Consider the following 16,853-nt stretch of genomic DNA (forward strand, 5'->3'; position numbering starts at 1 on the left):
AAACAAGGCCAACAATATCACTGACATTATAGAGTTGACACGAAGATCAAATGAGCTCACCCATGGATCACTGGTCACCTAAGTGGCTTGGATCTGATAGGGGGCAGAGGTGGGTTCAGGTTTTGTGAGGCTTGAAGCTTATACAATTTGGGGAGACCCCCTTTAAAAAAAAAGAATTTTCAATATCTTACTTTTTCAAGTAAGCACATTGCTAGGTCCCCTCCCAGGGCCTCAGAAAGGACTCAAAAGCTTAACGTCATTAGCTTCTCTACAACTCTGACCCTGGGAAGAGGCAAATTATGCAGTAGCTTCATTCTTTCCAAATCACTTCCTGCAAACAAGCTCTCCCAAAACACCCTTGTCCTGGGGCGCCTGGGTGGCTCAGTCGTTAAGCGTTAAGAGTCTGCCTTCCTAAGGTGGTATCTCAATGTGGTTTTGATTAAAAAGTTAAAAATTGAACTACCCTATGATCCAGCAATTGCACTACTGGGTATTTAGCCCAAAGATACAGACGTAGTGAAGAGAAGGGCCATATGCACCCCAATGTTCATAGCAGCATTGTCCCCAATAGCTGAATTGTGGAAGGAGCCGAGATGCCCTTCAACAGATGACTGGATTAAGAAGATGTGGTCCATATATAGAATGGAATATTATTCAGCCATCAAAAAGAATGATTTCTCAACATTTGCTGCAACATGGATGGGACTGAGGAGATAATGCTAAGTGAAATAAGTCAAGCAGAGAAAGATAATCATCATATGGTTTCACTCATTTATGGAACATAAGAAGTAGGAAGATCGGTAGGAGAAGAAAGGGAAGAAGAAAGGGGGGGTAAACAGAAGGGGGAATGAACCATGAGAGACTATGGACTCTGGGAAACAAACTGAGGGCTTCAAAGGGGAGGGGGGTGGGGGATTGGAATAGGCTGGTGATGAGTAGTAAGGAGGGCACGTATTGCATGGTGCACTGGGTGTTATATGCAACTAATGAATCATGGAACTTTACATCAAAAACTAGGGCTGTACTGTATGGTGACTAACATAATATAATAAAAAAATATTCTTATAAAAAAAAAAGAGTCTGCCTTCGGCTCAGGGCATGATCCCGGGGTCCTGGGATGGAGCCCTGCATTGGGCTCCCTACTGGGAGCCTGCTTCTTCCTCTCCCACTCCCCCTGCTTGTGTTCCCCCTCTCGCTGGCTGTCTCTCTCTGTCAAATAAATAAATAAAATCTTAAAAAAACAAAAACAAAACCAAAAAAACCCCACCCTTGTCCTGGCTGAAATCTGTTCAAGTACTCTTAGTTCTTTCTTGTCTTACAGCCTGGCAGTTGGTGGGCTAGTGTCTGAGGACTTGAAGTGTCCTGCTCTGAATATAGCTACACCTATTCTTTTCAGCATTGGGCCCCAGCTGGAGTCCAGATGAACCCAGCTAGGTCTAACATCCTGTTAACAGATAGAGGACATGCTTAATAAAGGTCAAGAATAGTAACTGCCTTCTCTATGATTGTGTTTCTTTCTAAGATTTTATTTATTCATTTGACAGAGAGAGAGACAGCCAGCGAGAGAGGGAACACAAGCAGGGGGAGTAGGAGAGGAAGAAGCAGGCTCCCAGCGGAGGAGCCCAATGCGGGGCTCGATCCCAGGACTCTAGGATCACACCCTGAGCCGAAGACAGATGTTTAACGACTGAGCCACCCAGGCGCCCCTCTATTATTGTTAATATAATGATTCTTCCATTCAAAAAAATATTGAGCCCCTAGTATGTCCCAGGCGGTGTGCTCAACACTGGAGACCAAGCGGTGAATCGAGAAATTAATTTCCTACTCACATGGTGCTTTCATTCTAGTGGAGAAAGACAGATAATAAACACACATAGAACCAAGATAATTACATGCTATGTCAAGTGCTCTACAAGAAGCAGACAGGATGCTTTGATGGAGAACAATGGTCTGGGAAGGATTCTGTGAAGCGCTGGCATTTGTGGGGAGCCCAACCATACCTACCATTTCTCGACTGTCTACTCTGTGTCAGACAAGTCGTTAGGACTTTCAAATAGTTCATGTCATTTAATCCCCCTGGGAAGTATGTCATAGTCTTTCTGCTTTTCAGACAATAAATAAATAAATAACAGAGGCTCAAAAAAGGTAATAGGAGTGTGGGTACCTGCCTCTTTTCCCCTCATCCCTTCTCTGAGGTCCCGTGCCAGTGTGGTACTTTCCAGCCCATCCACTCAAGCTCTTCCTTCTGCCTGCTTCCTTGCCCCAAGGGCTCTCTTGGGCATCTATGAACCAGGAAGGGCCAGAGGGTACCACGTTTGGCACCCTAAGGGCAACCTTCACCCATCCTGAGCCAAGAAGATTTTGAGGTGCGTTTCACACTCTCAGAGAGTCCCCAGGGAACTGAACCCAGTGGCTCCCATGAATGTGCCCCACCTATATTAGCTCCTCTCCCCAACTCACCTTCTCCATGCCTTTACTTCTGCTTCTTGAAATCACTTCCCATAGACTATAAGCACCTAAGTCCTGGGGGCTGCTTTTGAGGGGACTCAAGCTAAGGCAGAGCCTAAGTGATTCACCCAAGGCCACTCAACCAAGTGGCAGAACTGGAATTTGGATCCACATTCACATGTGTCACATTCCACAATCTTAAACACTATACCAGGGGACAATGAGCCTGAAGATGGAGTCCAAGCCCCTTTAGCCCCACCCCACGCCTTTCCCATCCTGACCTTCCCTGCTCCTGTCCAGTTTCCTCATTGTCAGCCACCTCTTGCTCCGGGCACAGCATCCTGCTCGGGGACATCACATTCTCCAGTCCGGCCATGCCCTGTCACCCTCCAAGCCTTTGCAAGTGCTGTGTCCTCTGCCACGGCCACCCATTGTGGCCCATCTAATGTTACCTTCACCCATCCCTGTGCCTCTCACCTGATGAACTCCAGTTGCAAGTGTCCAGCACTGACAAGAATCACATTTGTGCCAAGTACTTGGCACACTCGATCTCATTCCATCGACACGAGAATTCTGAGAGGTCAGTAGTGTCATTCTCAGTTTGCAGGTCAGGAAACAGTGTTCACAGAGGCCGGATGACTTACCCAAGGTCTTACAGTTAATGACGGGCAAAGCCAGGACCAAAACCCAGATCTAGCTGTTCTGCTACTACACCTGGTACCTGGCTGAAGAGAAGGGGCAGGCCCTGGGGTCTCTGAGGTTGTTCCGACATTTCCCCTCTGTCAGACCTAACTCTACAGCTAAGGGGACAACCCCCAAGGCAGTCCCTAGAGCGCTGGCTGAGAGGCACAGGGACTATGGAACTCAGAGGAAGGAGGCCAGGCTGAGGGGGTTTCCTGCAAAGGAAGGGTCTGGGCATCTCGCCCATCCCCACCTGGGGGGGGGACCTGGTGAAGGCATTACCTTTTCAATTTCCTGGCTCCTTCTATGCTTTCAGGAGTTTACTTGGCCTTGGCAATGGCCTGCTTCCCAGAATCTCTCATCAAAAATGGTCCTTGGAGGGGCGCCTGGGTGGCACAGCGGTTAGGCGACTGCCTTCGGCTCAGGGCGTGATCCCGGCGTTATGGGATCGAGCCCCACATCAGGCTCCTCTGCTATGAGCCTGCTTTTCTCTCCCACTCCCCCTGCTTGTGTTCCCTCTCTCTCGCTGGCTGTCTCTATCCCTGTCAAATAAATAAATAAAATCTTTAAAAAAAAAAAAATGGTCCTTGGAGGCTAGGCCAGTTCAGGGATGCCCAGAGGCCAAGAAGGTCCTGAATTCCCACTTTCAATCTTTTCTTCCTGGCCCCCAGCCTTGTTATCATCAAGCCCATCAAATGTCTGGTAAAGGCTGGCCAGCCTGCAGAACATGAGCTGGCCTGGTGGGTACCAAGTTCTTGGCAGGTTTGGGAAAATGGGAGTGCATACGGGTGGAACCCTTACATAACTAATGCCACATCAGTCCCTGCTCAAAATTCTTCTAGGACTGCTTTCAGCCTCCATGACTAAGCCCAGCATCCTCAGCAGAAAGCCCAGAAGCCCTTCAAGATCTGAGTCAACTTCCTTCAGGCAGTCAGATTCACTCTTCCTTCTGCAAGGGGACTGCCTGGTCCCTACACACGCGTGTGCTCCACGTGATTTATGCTGTTTCCATTTGTGCCCGCTGCACCATTCCCGTCTGCTTCCTGTCCGGTCTTCAAAAACCCAGCAGAGATGGCACTTCCTCTGGGGGATCCTGGTTGAATCCCCCTGTGCTCTCCGGTGCTTCCAGAACACACATCGACATCCCTGTGACAGGTCGGCCTCCCCACACAGCCATGGGCTCCTCGAGGACAAGGATGTCATCTGATTCCTCTCTGTGGGCCTAGCACGGTGCCTGGCACAGTGGGTGTTGGTTAAGAGGATGAGTGAATGAGTAAGAGACACCCAGAGCAGGGGGTTGGAAACATGAATGACTTCGGGGTCCAAGGAAGTCAAGTGAGTTGGTGTAAGATGCTGGGGAGCGGGAAGCATGGTGGCAAACTGGACAAAGTGATTTGGCTAAAGGAATTTGAATTCCATGAAAGAAAATAGGAGAGGGGCGCCTGGGTGGCTCAGTCGGTTGAGCATCCGACTTTCATTTCAGTTCAGGTCACGATCTCAGTGTTGTGAGATGGAGCCCCAGGTTGGGCTCCGTGCTCAGTGGGGAGTCTGCTTCTCTCTCTTTCTTTCCCTCTGCCTCTCCCGCCACTCAGACGCTCACATTCGCTCTCTCTCTCATAAATGAATAAATCTTTAAAAAGAAAAAAAAAGAAAGAAAGAAAGAAAATTGGAGAGTGAAATTCAGCCTCTGTTAACAATGTCGACAACAATAATGGGCAATTACAAACTGAGTCTGCACCAGGAAATAAGGTGCAGTGGTTCAGGGTGTGGACTCTGGAAATGGGCTGCCAGGTTCGAGTCCCAGCCCTCCTGCCTGTTAGCTGTGAAACTTGGGTCCGGTCCCTTAACCTCTCTGAGCCTGTTACCGCACTTGCAAAATGGAAAAATAATAATAACACCTACCTTAGAGGCTTGTCATGAGGATTCAAAGAGCGAGTACATGGGAAGTATGTGAAAGGGTGCCTGGTGCAAGGACAACCCCCAAGAAGTGGTACCATTATGATCCCGTGATGGCAAGGGTTCAGGGAAGGCCTCTCCATGAAGGCGACGTACACACAGAGCCCTGGATGGGGAAACCTGTGCAGAACCCTGGGATAAGAATGTTCGAGGCAGAGAGAAGAGCTAAGGAAAGGTCCCAAGGTGGGAAATGGCTTTGCTGGGTCTGAGGAGTAGCAAGCAGGCAGTGGGCTGGGGCGCAGTGAGTCAGAGTTAGAGGGGCCGGAGCCAAGGTGCTGGAGGGTCGGCAGGGGCGAGATCACACAGGGCCTTCTAGGCTATGGAAGGAAGCCTAAGCCTGGATTTTATTCTGTGTGATGCAAACCACTGGGGGAGCTGGTTTTAAAAAAGGTTTTATTATTGAGATATTATAGCAAAGCCAACAGATGAGGAGACAACTACGATTGAAAAGACAGTTTGTGATACAGATCCCGAGAGGAGGGGGCATGCGGTGCTCCAGGGGGTCACATGGGAAAGCACCAGGTCCGTCAGGGGGCAGAGGGAGCAAGGGGAAAGCCTGGGCAAGAGCCTTTATTGTGGTTTCTGTGGGAGGAAGGGATAAGGTAGGGGAAGTTGGCTTAGGCTTGGCTAGTATGAATAATGTCCGCAGGGACAGAGGGGCAGTCCCCTGTTGTCTAGCACCTGGTCCTGGGCTGAACAGGGCAGGGGGAGACTGGCCCTGAGCGTGACAGCCCTCCAGGAGGTGTTTGGGGGTATGGGCTCTGGATTGGTTGGCTTACACGCGGGCAAGCTCAAGAGTGACTTATTTTCTCCAGGAATGGGCGAGCCTTGGGAGGGGCAGTCCCTCCGGGGTCAGCGAGCCCTTGGCCCATGTCAAAGCATCAAAATACAGAAAATAAAAGACGTGGTTAATACAGAGTTACAGCCAAGGAGGGATGGGGTTGACACTTTAACAAGACCCTCTGGCTGCCGTGAGGAAATAGTATTTTAGTGAGATGAGAGGGAATCAGAGGCAGAGGCCAACGCAGCGGTCCAGACACAAAATGATAGTGGCCTGGAGTAGGGTGGGGGCAGGCGGGTGGGAGCTAGGCTAGCTTCAGGGTTTGTTTGGAGGTGGGGCCAACAGGACCTGAGGGACATGATGAGGATGCTGTTGGGATTACAAGAGGCGACTTGCCAGGGGCCATCCTGTCCTTATTTCTGGGATTCACGCCTGTGTTTCCTCCCCAGTCAGGGACTGTTCTGTCTCACTCCTCTGGTGTTAATGGTGTAGGAAAGAGGTTCTAGAAAATGATACTTCCGGATTAGAGATTGAAATAAAGTGTTCGGGGTGCCTGGGTGGTTCAGTCAGTTGAGTCTGCCTTCCGCTCGGGTCATGATCCCAGAGTCCTGGGATCGAGTCCCACATCGGGCTCCCTGCTCAGCAAGGAGACTGCTTCTCCCTCTGCCTGCCACTCCCCCTGCTTGTGCTCTCTCTCTCTCTGACAAATAAATAAATAAAATCTTTAAAAAAGAAAGAAAACGTCCAACACAGTGCCTGGCACATAGTAGGTACTCCACCAATAGACAGTTTTTTCTTCCATAAGGGAAAGTATGAAGTCCTGCAGGTCTGATGTCGAGGAGATCATGGTTTGGACCCGGCTCTACTATGCACTAGCTGGGTGACCTTAGACAAGTGATATCATCTCTCTGCATCTCCTTTCCCTAATCTGGAAGCATAGATCTGGAAGCTCTCTGGTGGTGGCCGGGATTAAATGAGGGTCTGTCTGTAAGGGGCCCAGCCCTTGCATGGGCTCCCATCAATTACAGCTATAATTATCATGTCTTAACGAATGTCAGTTGGAGTCAGGCTTTGGAGGTAGGGCCAAGACTCCCAGAGAAATGGGGCTGAGCCCCCTTCATCTCCTCCTCGAACCCCACCTCCGGGCTGATTTCTGCCCCTAGCTCCCACTGCTCTGCTGGGCATCTCCTCAAAGAGCCAACAGAAAGCTGTGTTTACTCTGCCAAGTGGCATCCCTAGGGAGGGAGGAGAGGAGAAATAAATCTTCCTGCCTTGGCTTTGAAAAGCAGGCTGTTAATTACCTGGGGTTCCAAGCAGCCCAACTGCTATGTAAACACTTGGCAAGCTGGCCTGTCGATTAACTCCTTGGCATCCAGTGCGGAGGTGGAGGAATCTGGGTGTGGGCTGATCTGGGAGGGTCCGAGGAACTTAAGGAGGCGGGCAAGGCTTTGGAGCCTTCGGAGAGGGACTAATTCAAGTGAAACATTGAGGAGGAGGGAACGGAGTGACTCTGAGTTTGAAATGTACTTTATTTGGGCTGTCAGGTCCTGCCGTCCTCCAGCCTCCACCCTGAGACCGCTGTCCTGGGAATTCAGGCCCCAAAGGAGTGGCCAGGGCTGAAAGCTCAGCCTGCAGTTTCAGGCAGGGATGCTGTCCTGTTTGTGAGAGGCTGGCCCGGCGATGCCTACTCACCTCAACGCCTTCTGGCCTTCGCCAGCGACGAGACACCCACCCGATAAAAAGCAGAGACCCACTTCCCAGGGGTGGGGGACCCAGGCCCTGGGCTTTGTCTAGGTGTGGCTGGTAAGAAGGCAGCCTCCGCTGACAATGATTACTCACATGTGCACGTGCCCGTCTAGTGGGCCAAGCCCTTTCCCGTGCATTCTCTCCATCAACCAGCCCTACAACAAACCTCTGAAGCAGGAATTAGGCCCCTGCGATGCAGTGGTTCAAGTCTAGGCCCCGTTATTCCCCGGCTGTGTAGCCCTGGGGCAATCACGTCGCCTCTCGGAACCTCACTAACCTCACCTGTTCAATGGGGACAGCAGGTGCCCGAGCTGGCCGTTTTACGGGGCAGCTTAAATGAAATCAGGGATCCAAAGAGCTCCATCGTGCCTGGCACTGGGAAACAAATGTACCGGCCCCTCCCTTAAATTCCCTCGAATTCCTCTCTTGACTTTTACAGAAGAGGAAAATGAGGTTCTCTGAGCTATCAAATTATGATCTTCCAAGTGTTTTTAAAAAATGATCATACCATTCGGTAGCGAGCTTGTGTCAAAGCTGCATTTCACTCATTGGTAAGGAGACTGTAGGATGACAGAGCTGGTTCAGGGGACTCGTTGAGGATGGTTCGTGAAGCACAGAGAATGCTGGAATAAGATTGTGAGTCAGATTCCAACCTGGCAAATACCCTGCAGGGCATGACTTACAATCTTTGGGATGATCTCTATTGGTCAGAAATTGTTTGTATTGCTTCTATTTGATAAAAATCATTTGTAGCTTACCTGTTTTCTACAACTTAGTGTTTTTTTTTAAGACTTTACTTATTTGAGAGAGCACAAGACAGCTCGAGAGAGAGAGAGAGAGAGAGAGAGAGAGAGAGAGAGAACGACTGGGGGGAGGGGCAGAGAGAGGGGGGAGGCAGACTCCCTGCTCAGCGGGGAGCCCAATGCAAGGCTGGATCCCAGGACCCTGGGATCATGACCTGAGCCGAAGGCAGATGCTTAACCAACTGAGCCACCCAGGTGCCCCTACAACTTAGTATCTTAGTTCTCATACTTATAAAATGTCTGGGCCCCCAATATGTAGGGGGTCACATGACCCTTGGGGGCTTCTTGGTTGATACCCCAGTAGAATGATGAAAGTTCAGACAGTCTCCTCATTGCCTCACTTCCAAGTTTTGCACATTTTTCCTAACAAAGTCAAGTGTTCATAGGATGAGAAAGGGAAGGATTGGCCTTCCAAACTGTCAGAATTACTACTCAGTAAGAATTCTAGATCTTTTTGCTCTAAAAAGCTAGTCCTGCTATTGCGTTAGGCTGATGGAGAGAAATTGAAGGTCCAGGAAAAGGGTGTGACTTGTCCAAGGTCACACAGCTATACCTGGGGGGAATGGCAGAGGCCAGACCTGCGTTCCCTGACTTCCATCCCGAGGGCCCCTGGGCAGCTTCCCTGGACCTTCCCCAGGTCTGGGATCCAGGTGTGAGTCCTCTGCTATAGGAAGGAATCGCTCTGCATCCTGGTGGGGCATCAGGGAGAGACTCACTTTAGCGGGAGCTGGATTGAAATCACAGAGTCCTGTGGGGATTCACCACGGTTTGCGGTTATCAGCGCTCAGGCAAATAAGAGCTGAGACCCCAGAGCCTCCCATGGCCTCCAGCCCCCCACACGTGTGACTTCCGCAGTGAGACACCCAGAAAGCTCAGAGCTGGAGGAAAAAACAGCAGCAGACGAGAAGCAGCAGATGGGTTGCCATGGTGATCGCCTCCTGGAGCTCTAAGTGTCTTTCTTTTGGAACAGAGATGGAGGTGCAGCAGGAAGAACACGGGCACAGGGGAGAAAGTCCAAGTCCTAACCCTGATCCACCCCATTTGGACAGCTTGGTACATGCTGGCTCACCTCCCCTGGGGTCTGAGGAGGACAGAGGGTGCATTCGTTGGGCGCCGGCCTTGTGCCAAGGATGGTGTGTTGAAGGCTGTCCATTCATGATCTCATTGAATCCTCTTCCCAGAAAGCCTAAGAACGTGCTATTACCAGCATTTTGTAGAGGTGGCAACAGCAGCACAGAGAGGTGAAGTAACTTGCCCAGGAACACACAGCTTGTTAAGAGCACCTGAACTAATGTGCCAGGCCCCTTTCTCTTAGAAGTCTAGATACATTCCTTCTGGAAATTTCAGGCCCATCCCAGAGAAGGAAAGGCAGGAGAGAGGCAGAACCAGGGTGCAAAGAGGGAATACTTCAGATCAAACACAGTGGTGTTAGCCCCCATTTTCTGCCTGGGCACTTGGCCACCATGATACCTGGCGCCTCAGGCAGGGAGCACGCCCTTGTTCAGGCAGCGCCCCCGGCAGCGTGACACACCGTAGCCCCGAAGCAGACACTGCAGGGCTCCAGCTCCAGGAGGCCGTCCAGAGCACCTCCTGGTCTCCAGTCCGCTCAAGGTCTGCTTCGACCCTGCCCTGCGGGAAACAAGAGTGCTGCCTTGTCCCAGAAGCCTCCCCATGCTGAACCAGAGCCAGGGCCTTCTCCTTCTCCTCCTCCTCCTCCCTGCTGTACTTTCCTTCCTGCCCTGTCTCATCCCCCTCTCCCCAAAGTGTGGGCTACTGGGCCATTGATCAGAGCCCAGGCATAGCATGGGAACTCCTGGTGGCTTCGATGAGCCCTGAAGAGCTCGACAGAGGCCCCAGAGCTTTTGGCAGAGCCCAGTGATGTATTTTTAGAACGAGCCCAGCTCAGTCCTGCCTGCCAGGATCCCTGCCTTCTCTTCCTCCATCCAAGCCACAGGGCAACCATGTGAATCATGGGCCAGACAAGCCCAGGGCCCAGCCAGCCTGAGGGCCTCCCCCGCAGGTCTGAAGGTAGGAGCTGGCTTGTGTGTGTGCACATGGGCAGGAGCCAGCCAGGGTGCCCAGGGCTGGGGCAGCAGGAGTCCCCTCACCAGCTGGCCCCTCACCAGCTGGCCTTGGCCTCCTAGCCCTCCCAGCTTTGTCCACCGGTCCGTTCATTCACTCATTCGACAAGTATTTGTTAGCCATTTATTACCCTTGTGCTGGGATGAGAAGGATGAATGAGAAAATTCCTAGCCTCAGAACTGGACCCCTGACCTTCTCCCCCACAGCGGCTCCCCACTCAGTCTTGGCGTGGTTCCCCCAGGCCAACACGGCTCCCCACTTCTGTGCTTCTGTCTCTGCCCCTGTGGCAACTTCTTCCCTGGAGTCCCAGTAGCGCCTCAAAACCAAGTCAAATCGTGCCTCTCATGTCGCATGTCCACGTTCCCCCCCAACACCCGAACCTGTGCCCTGGCTTCTCTCCACCCTGCTTGAGTGACCTGACCTTGCACACACACCCCGCACTCCCTCACCTCCAACGTCAGCTTCTCAGTGCACCCCTCCCGACCCATCCCATTTCCCATTTAACACAGCAGCTCCTGCCCTTCTCCATAGCCTTTCTTCCCTGATGACACAGGATATTTTATTTATGTTTTGCTCATTGCCCATCTCCCCTCCCTGGAACGTGAACTCCATGGGGGCAAGGTTTTGTCTGCTTTGTCCCCTGCCCTGAGAGCCCACAGTACGGGCTCATGAAGGAGAGCTGTGGAATGAGGGAATGAATGACATGTGGGGGTGACAGAGTCATTAAAAAAAAGCTGTTCCTGCCTCCACTCCTGCCATTTCCTGTCTGCTCCCACCTAGGCAGCCACAGTGGTTTTTCTAAAGAATGTTCTGTGTCCTTCAAGTGTTAGGGCAGGTGTCACTGCCTCAGATGACGTCTCTGGCCCCCTGCACTAAGCCCCTCAGTGTACTCCGGTGACCCCTCCCCCCTCTCCCTGTAATTGCCTGGATCCTGGTGTTCCTCAGGGCCGGTGCCTTCTGCAAGAATGCGGGTGTACCTGTCTCACTCAGGAGACAGGATGGTGCGATGACTGAAGGAATGGATTGCCTGGGTCCAAATCCTGGCTAACGTGTGGAAATTTAGGCAACTTACTTAAGGTGCCTAGACAGGCCTCTATTTTCCCATCTATCAGATGGGGATAATAACAGTACCATCCTCAGAGTCCCCCTAGGAGAGGATTCACACTCTTGGATTCACACGCACTTGGAGTTGCGTGTGGAACATAGTAAGTGTAATATGGACATTAGCTGTTACTGTTCATGTGGTATCTCTAGGGCCTGGCGCAAAACCTGGCCCACATTTAGTACTTAATAAGTACTTGTTGAATGAATGAACGAATGAATGAATGAGTACGGGGATAGAAGGATGAAGAAGTGGCATGAGAACCTAGAGGAGGGCCCAGACCCAGCCCGAGGAGAGTCAGCGAGGCTTCCTGTAGGAGGAGAGACTTTCTCTGATTCCTGTCAGTTGAGGTGGCGTTAGCTGAGCAAGGTGAATGGCGGGAGTAGCAAACAGCAAGTGTGAAGGCCTCTCTCCCCTCGGGAAAGCCTGATGCGTGCAGGGAAAGTCAGTCCCTCACTCAGCGATGGACCCTGTAGGCAAAGAGGCCAGATTTCTCCTGTGCTGGCCATTTTGAGGACGTTGGGTGAATGAACTGTGCTCTTCCCTCAGACCTGCTGCCCATGGATGGCAAAACATTCCCATGGAGGGCAAAACATTCTCCCTGGTCAGATCAGTGGCCCTCTGAGATCAGGGGAAGGCAAGCAAGGAAAGGAGGTTGCCACTTGTTGAGGGACCCCATGGGATAGGCCCAGATTTAACCTGGCAACCACCTCAAGGTGAAGATCTTTACTTCCCTCTAGAGATGAGGGTACAGAGGCCCCACATTATCCAGCTGTTAAGAGGTGGAGGCAGAATTCACTCTAGGTCGGCCGGTTCCATGTGACCTCCCTCATCAGATTGGGGCTCCTGGCAGCCAGGATCTGTGTCTCCCCCTTCACCTCAGCAATTCCTCAGTGTGTGACATCACCCATTCCTGAGCCCCCTCTCAGAGCACAGACCAAGGAAGCGAGCAGGGGAACCCCTCAATGGCCGTGGACTAATGGATAGCCAAGTTCAACGTCAGCCAGAACTTACCATAAGGACTGGAGGACGAGCATCGAGAACTTCCCTCCCGAGCTCCAGACGAGGGCAGACCTGGGCACCTGAGTGAGAGGTGCCAGGTGTGGGCCTGAAAAGGCTGCAGCTGGATGAGATTGGGGGGGGTTCTGAAGGAGAAGGGGCTGATCCTGGGAATAGTTGAGAGCATCTTACTCAATACCACCCACCCCATCCCGTCCCCACCACCCCTCCCCTCACTTCACACCTCACTCTTCTCATCTGTGGACTTTCTCATCTGCTGACTGATAGACTCCCCGCACTCGGACCCCCAGCTGGGGTGACCAGTGGGAAGCTCTAAGGAGGAGGGTCAGGAGTTCAGGGTTCAAGTCCTTGCCCCGCCACATCTTAGTCATCCTAGGAAGATACCAGCCCTCTTTGAGCTTCACTTCTCTCACCTGTGAAAAATGACAGGGCTAAACCTCTGTCTTGGAGGGTTGATGTGTGAATTCTGAGGTTTGGGCTGTGATAACTCGAGGCAGCTGTGAGGTGTGGGTCCTGCTGGCGAGGATTATCGCCCATCGAGGAAACTGGTTTGGAAGGGGTTAAGTGGAGACCCTGCCTCCCAGGCAGGAGCGAATCAGGGCTGGCAGGGGAGGAGCTAGCTGGGAAAGAGATCCCGGCCGGCCAGACGCTGCCCTGAGAGGGAACGGGAGAAGACTCCGGCAGGGCTGGGGGGACATGGGACAGGGGCTTGGGACAGGGTCCCCTGGCGTCTGCACCGTGATAGCTCCAAGTCAGAGGGTGCAGGACCAGCTGCTAGGGGTGGGGGAGGAGGGGCCAAGCTGCCTGAGCCCGGGGACAGCGGCAGGGTGGGAGAGGACTAGGACCCAGAGCTCTCCCAGCCCCCCAGGCAGGGGGCTCCGGCTGCACCCAGGCCTTGACCTCAGCTGACCACGATAGCCCCTATGGGGGGCGAGGTCTAATTTTAGCTCCAGCTGCAGGGCCCACAGCCCAGGAGTGCCTGCCAGTGGGCACAGGAGCGGCCAGGGCTACTAGGGGGCTGCTCAGGCAAGGGGAGGATTGGGGAGGTCAGCCCCGCTTCTGTCCAGCCCTGCACCCTGGCCAAGCCACCTCCTGTGAGAGCCCTGACGGGTCCCCCATGGCCTGGCAGACTGCCAAGGCCTCCGCGGAGGCCAAGGTCAGGGGGTGCAGCCAGGAGGGCAGAAGGACGTGGCCTTGCAGTGTGGTCAGGGGATTGCATCAGCCTGAGCAGTGCCCAGGGGCAGGGGGCCCTGCTGGGGGGGCAAAGCCTGGCTTGGTTGTCCAAAGGCCAAGGAAGCAGATTCCTGACTGCAAGAAGGCAAGGCCACAAAGCTGGCTCCTACCTGGCCTTCTGGTGCCTGGCTGGTGACTTGAGGTTCGACCTTACCCAGGCAGCCTGTTCTCCATGGGCTTCAGTCTTCCCATCTGTATAATGAAGGCGCTGAACTAGAAGGCTGATTCCAGCTCCAGCGACTCACCCTCAAGCCCCTGCTCCTCCTGCTTCCCCCAGCCCCGGCTGCGGGTGGCCACATGCAGTCGTGGAGAAGAAAGTCCCTCTGGCTGGCACTGTCGGCCTCTTGGCTCCTCGTCCTTCTGAGAGTCTTCCCCCTTCTCCGCCTGGCAGTGCCTACCAGACCCTGGGCAGGTGCCCCCCAAGGCTGGCCCCGCTGGCTGGATGCGGAGCTCCTGCCGCATTTCTCCCAGCCAGGGGAGCTCCCAAAAGATGACCTTCAACCTCCTCGAGGCCCCCGTGGTGGCAGCTGCGACTGGGGATCTTGCTTTGATGTCTCCAAGTGCAGGGGTGGTCGTCTCAAGGTGTTCGTGCAACCGGTGGCTGGACCGATCTCTGACGCTCACCGCGGGATCCTGGCTTCCATTGAGAGCTCCCGCTACCACTCCGTCAGCCCTGATGAGGCCTGCCTCCTCCTCGGCCTGGAAGCCCCCGCTGGAGAGTGCAGCCCGGTGCCCCCGCAATGGAATGGGGGAAGGAACCATCTGGTCCTCAGTCTCCACCCAGCCTTCTGCCCCCAGACCTTCCAGCTGGGACAGGCGATGGTGGCCAAGGCCGGCCCCACGGTGGACACCTTCCGGCCTGGCTTTGACGTGGCCCTCCCGCTTCTTCCCGAAGCCCACCCATTGCGAGGTGGGGCACCTGGCCAGCTGGGACAGCACAGCCCCCACCCTGGGGTGCCCCTGCTAGCCCTGGCAGAGGAGAGGGGCGGGTGGCGCACAGCAGGCGCTGACTCGTCTGCCTGCCCCTGGGATGGGCGCTGTGAGCAGGACCGTGGACCCGAGCAGTAAGTGGACCTTTACCCTCAGGGGCTGGGTGGGAGGGATCTGCAATGGAGTGAGCCCAGAGGCCAGGGTGGAGGGCGGGATTGAGATGGGACCCGAGAACCTGCTAGGCCTGGCAAACTCTGGCCTCCTGCTGCTCAAATTAGACAGAGAGAACCCCCCCCCCAAGATGGTACTTTGCCACACAGGGTGTGCAAAGTCAGTTTTGGAGTTCTTCCTGGGGGATCTGTAAAAACAAAAATACGACTCACTCCCACTTACTCTTTTTCTCTTATTCCAGTTCCTCCTTTCCTAACATTTTAACGTATATGTCTATTGTGTTCACTCTGTGCTAAATTATAAATAATGGTTATAATAAAATAATACTAACTGCTATCATTTGTTTGTGACGCTAAGCTCAGAGAAGTTAAGTAACTTGTCTGAGGCCATCCAGACAGCACAGCCAGTGTTGAAATGCAGAGTTGCCTGTTTCCAAAGCCTGCAGATTAGAATTCTGTGTTTTAACCAAGAGTGTATGATCAACCCATCACATACCTAAGAGCTACGGAGCTTGAGAACTGGTCACAGATGGAAGCTGCCCTTGTGTCTAAGTTGGGGGATTAATCTCTTAAGGAAACAGCAAGTATGAATGAGGTCAGACCTACAGAAGAACTTCCAGCCAGCACAACCGCAACCGCCTTGGAGACATGTGAGGGGCATGGTGGCCTATGGGACATGGAGAGTTGTTCAGAAACTCCCCTACCTGGGTTAGTTGGAGTGACACACCTCAGGTGAAAAAGCAGTTAACCCCTAAGTACCCTGACCCTCCTGCACCCCCAGGAGGCTGGAGGTGTCCAGAGGCTGGTTGGGCAGGCAGGAACTCAAGTTTTTTTGCAGCCGTCCAGGGCCCAAGCGGCACAGGGTTCCTCCTCCCTCTCTGGGGCAGACCTGAGTTGGAACCTGTCACTCTGGTGTCCTTCCCTTGCTCCATCCCTCAGGTAGCTAGCTGTTCTCTCCTAGAACAACATGGGCTATTCTCAGCTCCACTCCCCACTGGGAATTCTTCACGTGGCCAAGCTCCCTTTTTGCCTCTGCTTCTCAGGGGCTTCTCTCAGCCAGAGGGCTCTCCTGGGAATGCAATCCCTCTGCCTCCTCAAGCCACATGGTCACCAGGGAGCCCCACAGCCAGAGGTAGGAATGCAATTGCCTCGTCAGCCCCCAGGCCCTTCTGCCTGGACCCATCCTTAGAACATCGGTGATCAGAAAGATCGGGACCCCCACCACCCCAGGCCCCTGAAGCTCAGAGCTCAGATGGAGCTCACCTTCAGTGAACAAGTTCTCTGGTTCTCCGTGGCCCCACCTGACCTTTCTGATTAGGCTCTTAGCTATTCTTGCTTACAGAAGGTTCTTCTTTGGGCTGACTTTAGTTACTGCCCTGGTGAAGCTGAAAGCTATTTTAAGCTGAACTTCTTTGAGAAACTGAAAGTTAGGGAGCTGCATACAGTAGCTGAACTCTTGACTCACTGAAGGTTGACTGCTTGATCCCAGGTCGGCTAGAACTGGTCAAGGCTTTCCAGCCTCTGACTAGCATGTGGATGCGTTTCTTTCCGAGCTGTGATGCCTGGCAGCCTCTGACTGTCCTCTGCGATTTCACAGGTTCTGTCTTTGGCCTCAGCCCCTCTGCAGGGGACAGGCCTTGTAATCTCTGGAGTAGCTTAAGCCTCAGTTTCCCTAAAATGTCAGGCAGCTGCCTGAAGCAGCCAGATGGGACAGGGACAGAGGGAGAGAGGGAGGCCACCAGTCACAGGGCAGCCCCCGGAAGGTGGCCTGAATAAGCAAGTACTGGCCAGAGAAAGAGGCAATTCACAGCCCCTGCCACCATCCCACAGCCGCTGTCCCACATTCACTGGGCCTGCAAGGGTGGGGGAGGGGAGGGGAGGCAGTGAACACCGGTGGGCGG

At 53.3% G+C, this 16,853-nt stretch overlaps 1 protein-coding gene across 3 annotated transcripts in view; it reads left to right on the forward strand.

Moving 5' to 3' along the window:
* Nucleotides 1-12,847: 12,847 nt before the first annotated feature.
* The window catches only part of EXTL1 (exostosin like glycosyltransferase 1), a 15,826-nt gene continuing 11,820 nt past the window's right edge, over nucleotides 12,848-16,853 (forward strand). For all 3 annotated transcript variants that reach the window (XM_002913296.4, XM_019802872.2, XM_019802877.2), the window contains exon 1: nucleotides 12,848-14,916. In XM_002913296.4, the coding sequence (XP_002913342.1) occupies nucleotides 14,150-14,916 (767 nt within the window). In that variant the 5' untranslated portion in view covers nucleotides 12,848-14,149. The remainder of the gene's footprint in view (nucleotides 14,917-16,853) is intronic.

The sequence above is a fragment of the Ailuropoda melanoleuca genome, chromosome 2, assembly GCF_002007445.2.
Source record: "Ailuropoda melanoleuca isolate Jingjing chromosome 2, ASM200744v2, whole genome shotgun sequence".
Classification (NCBI taxonomy): Eukaryota; Metazoa; Chordata; class Mammalia; order Carnivora; family Ursidae; genus Ailuropoda; species Ailuropoda melanoleuca.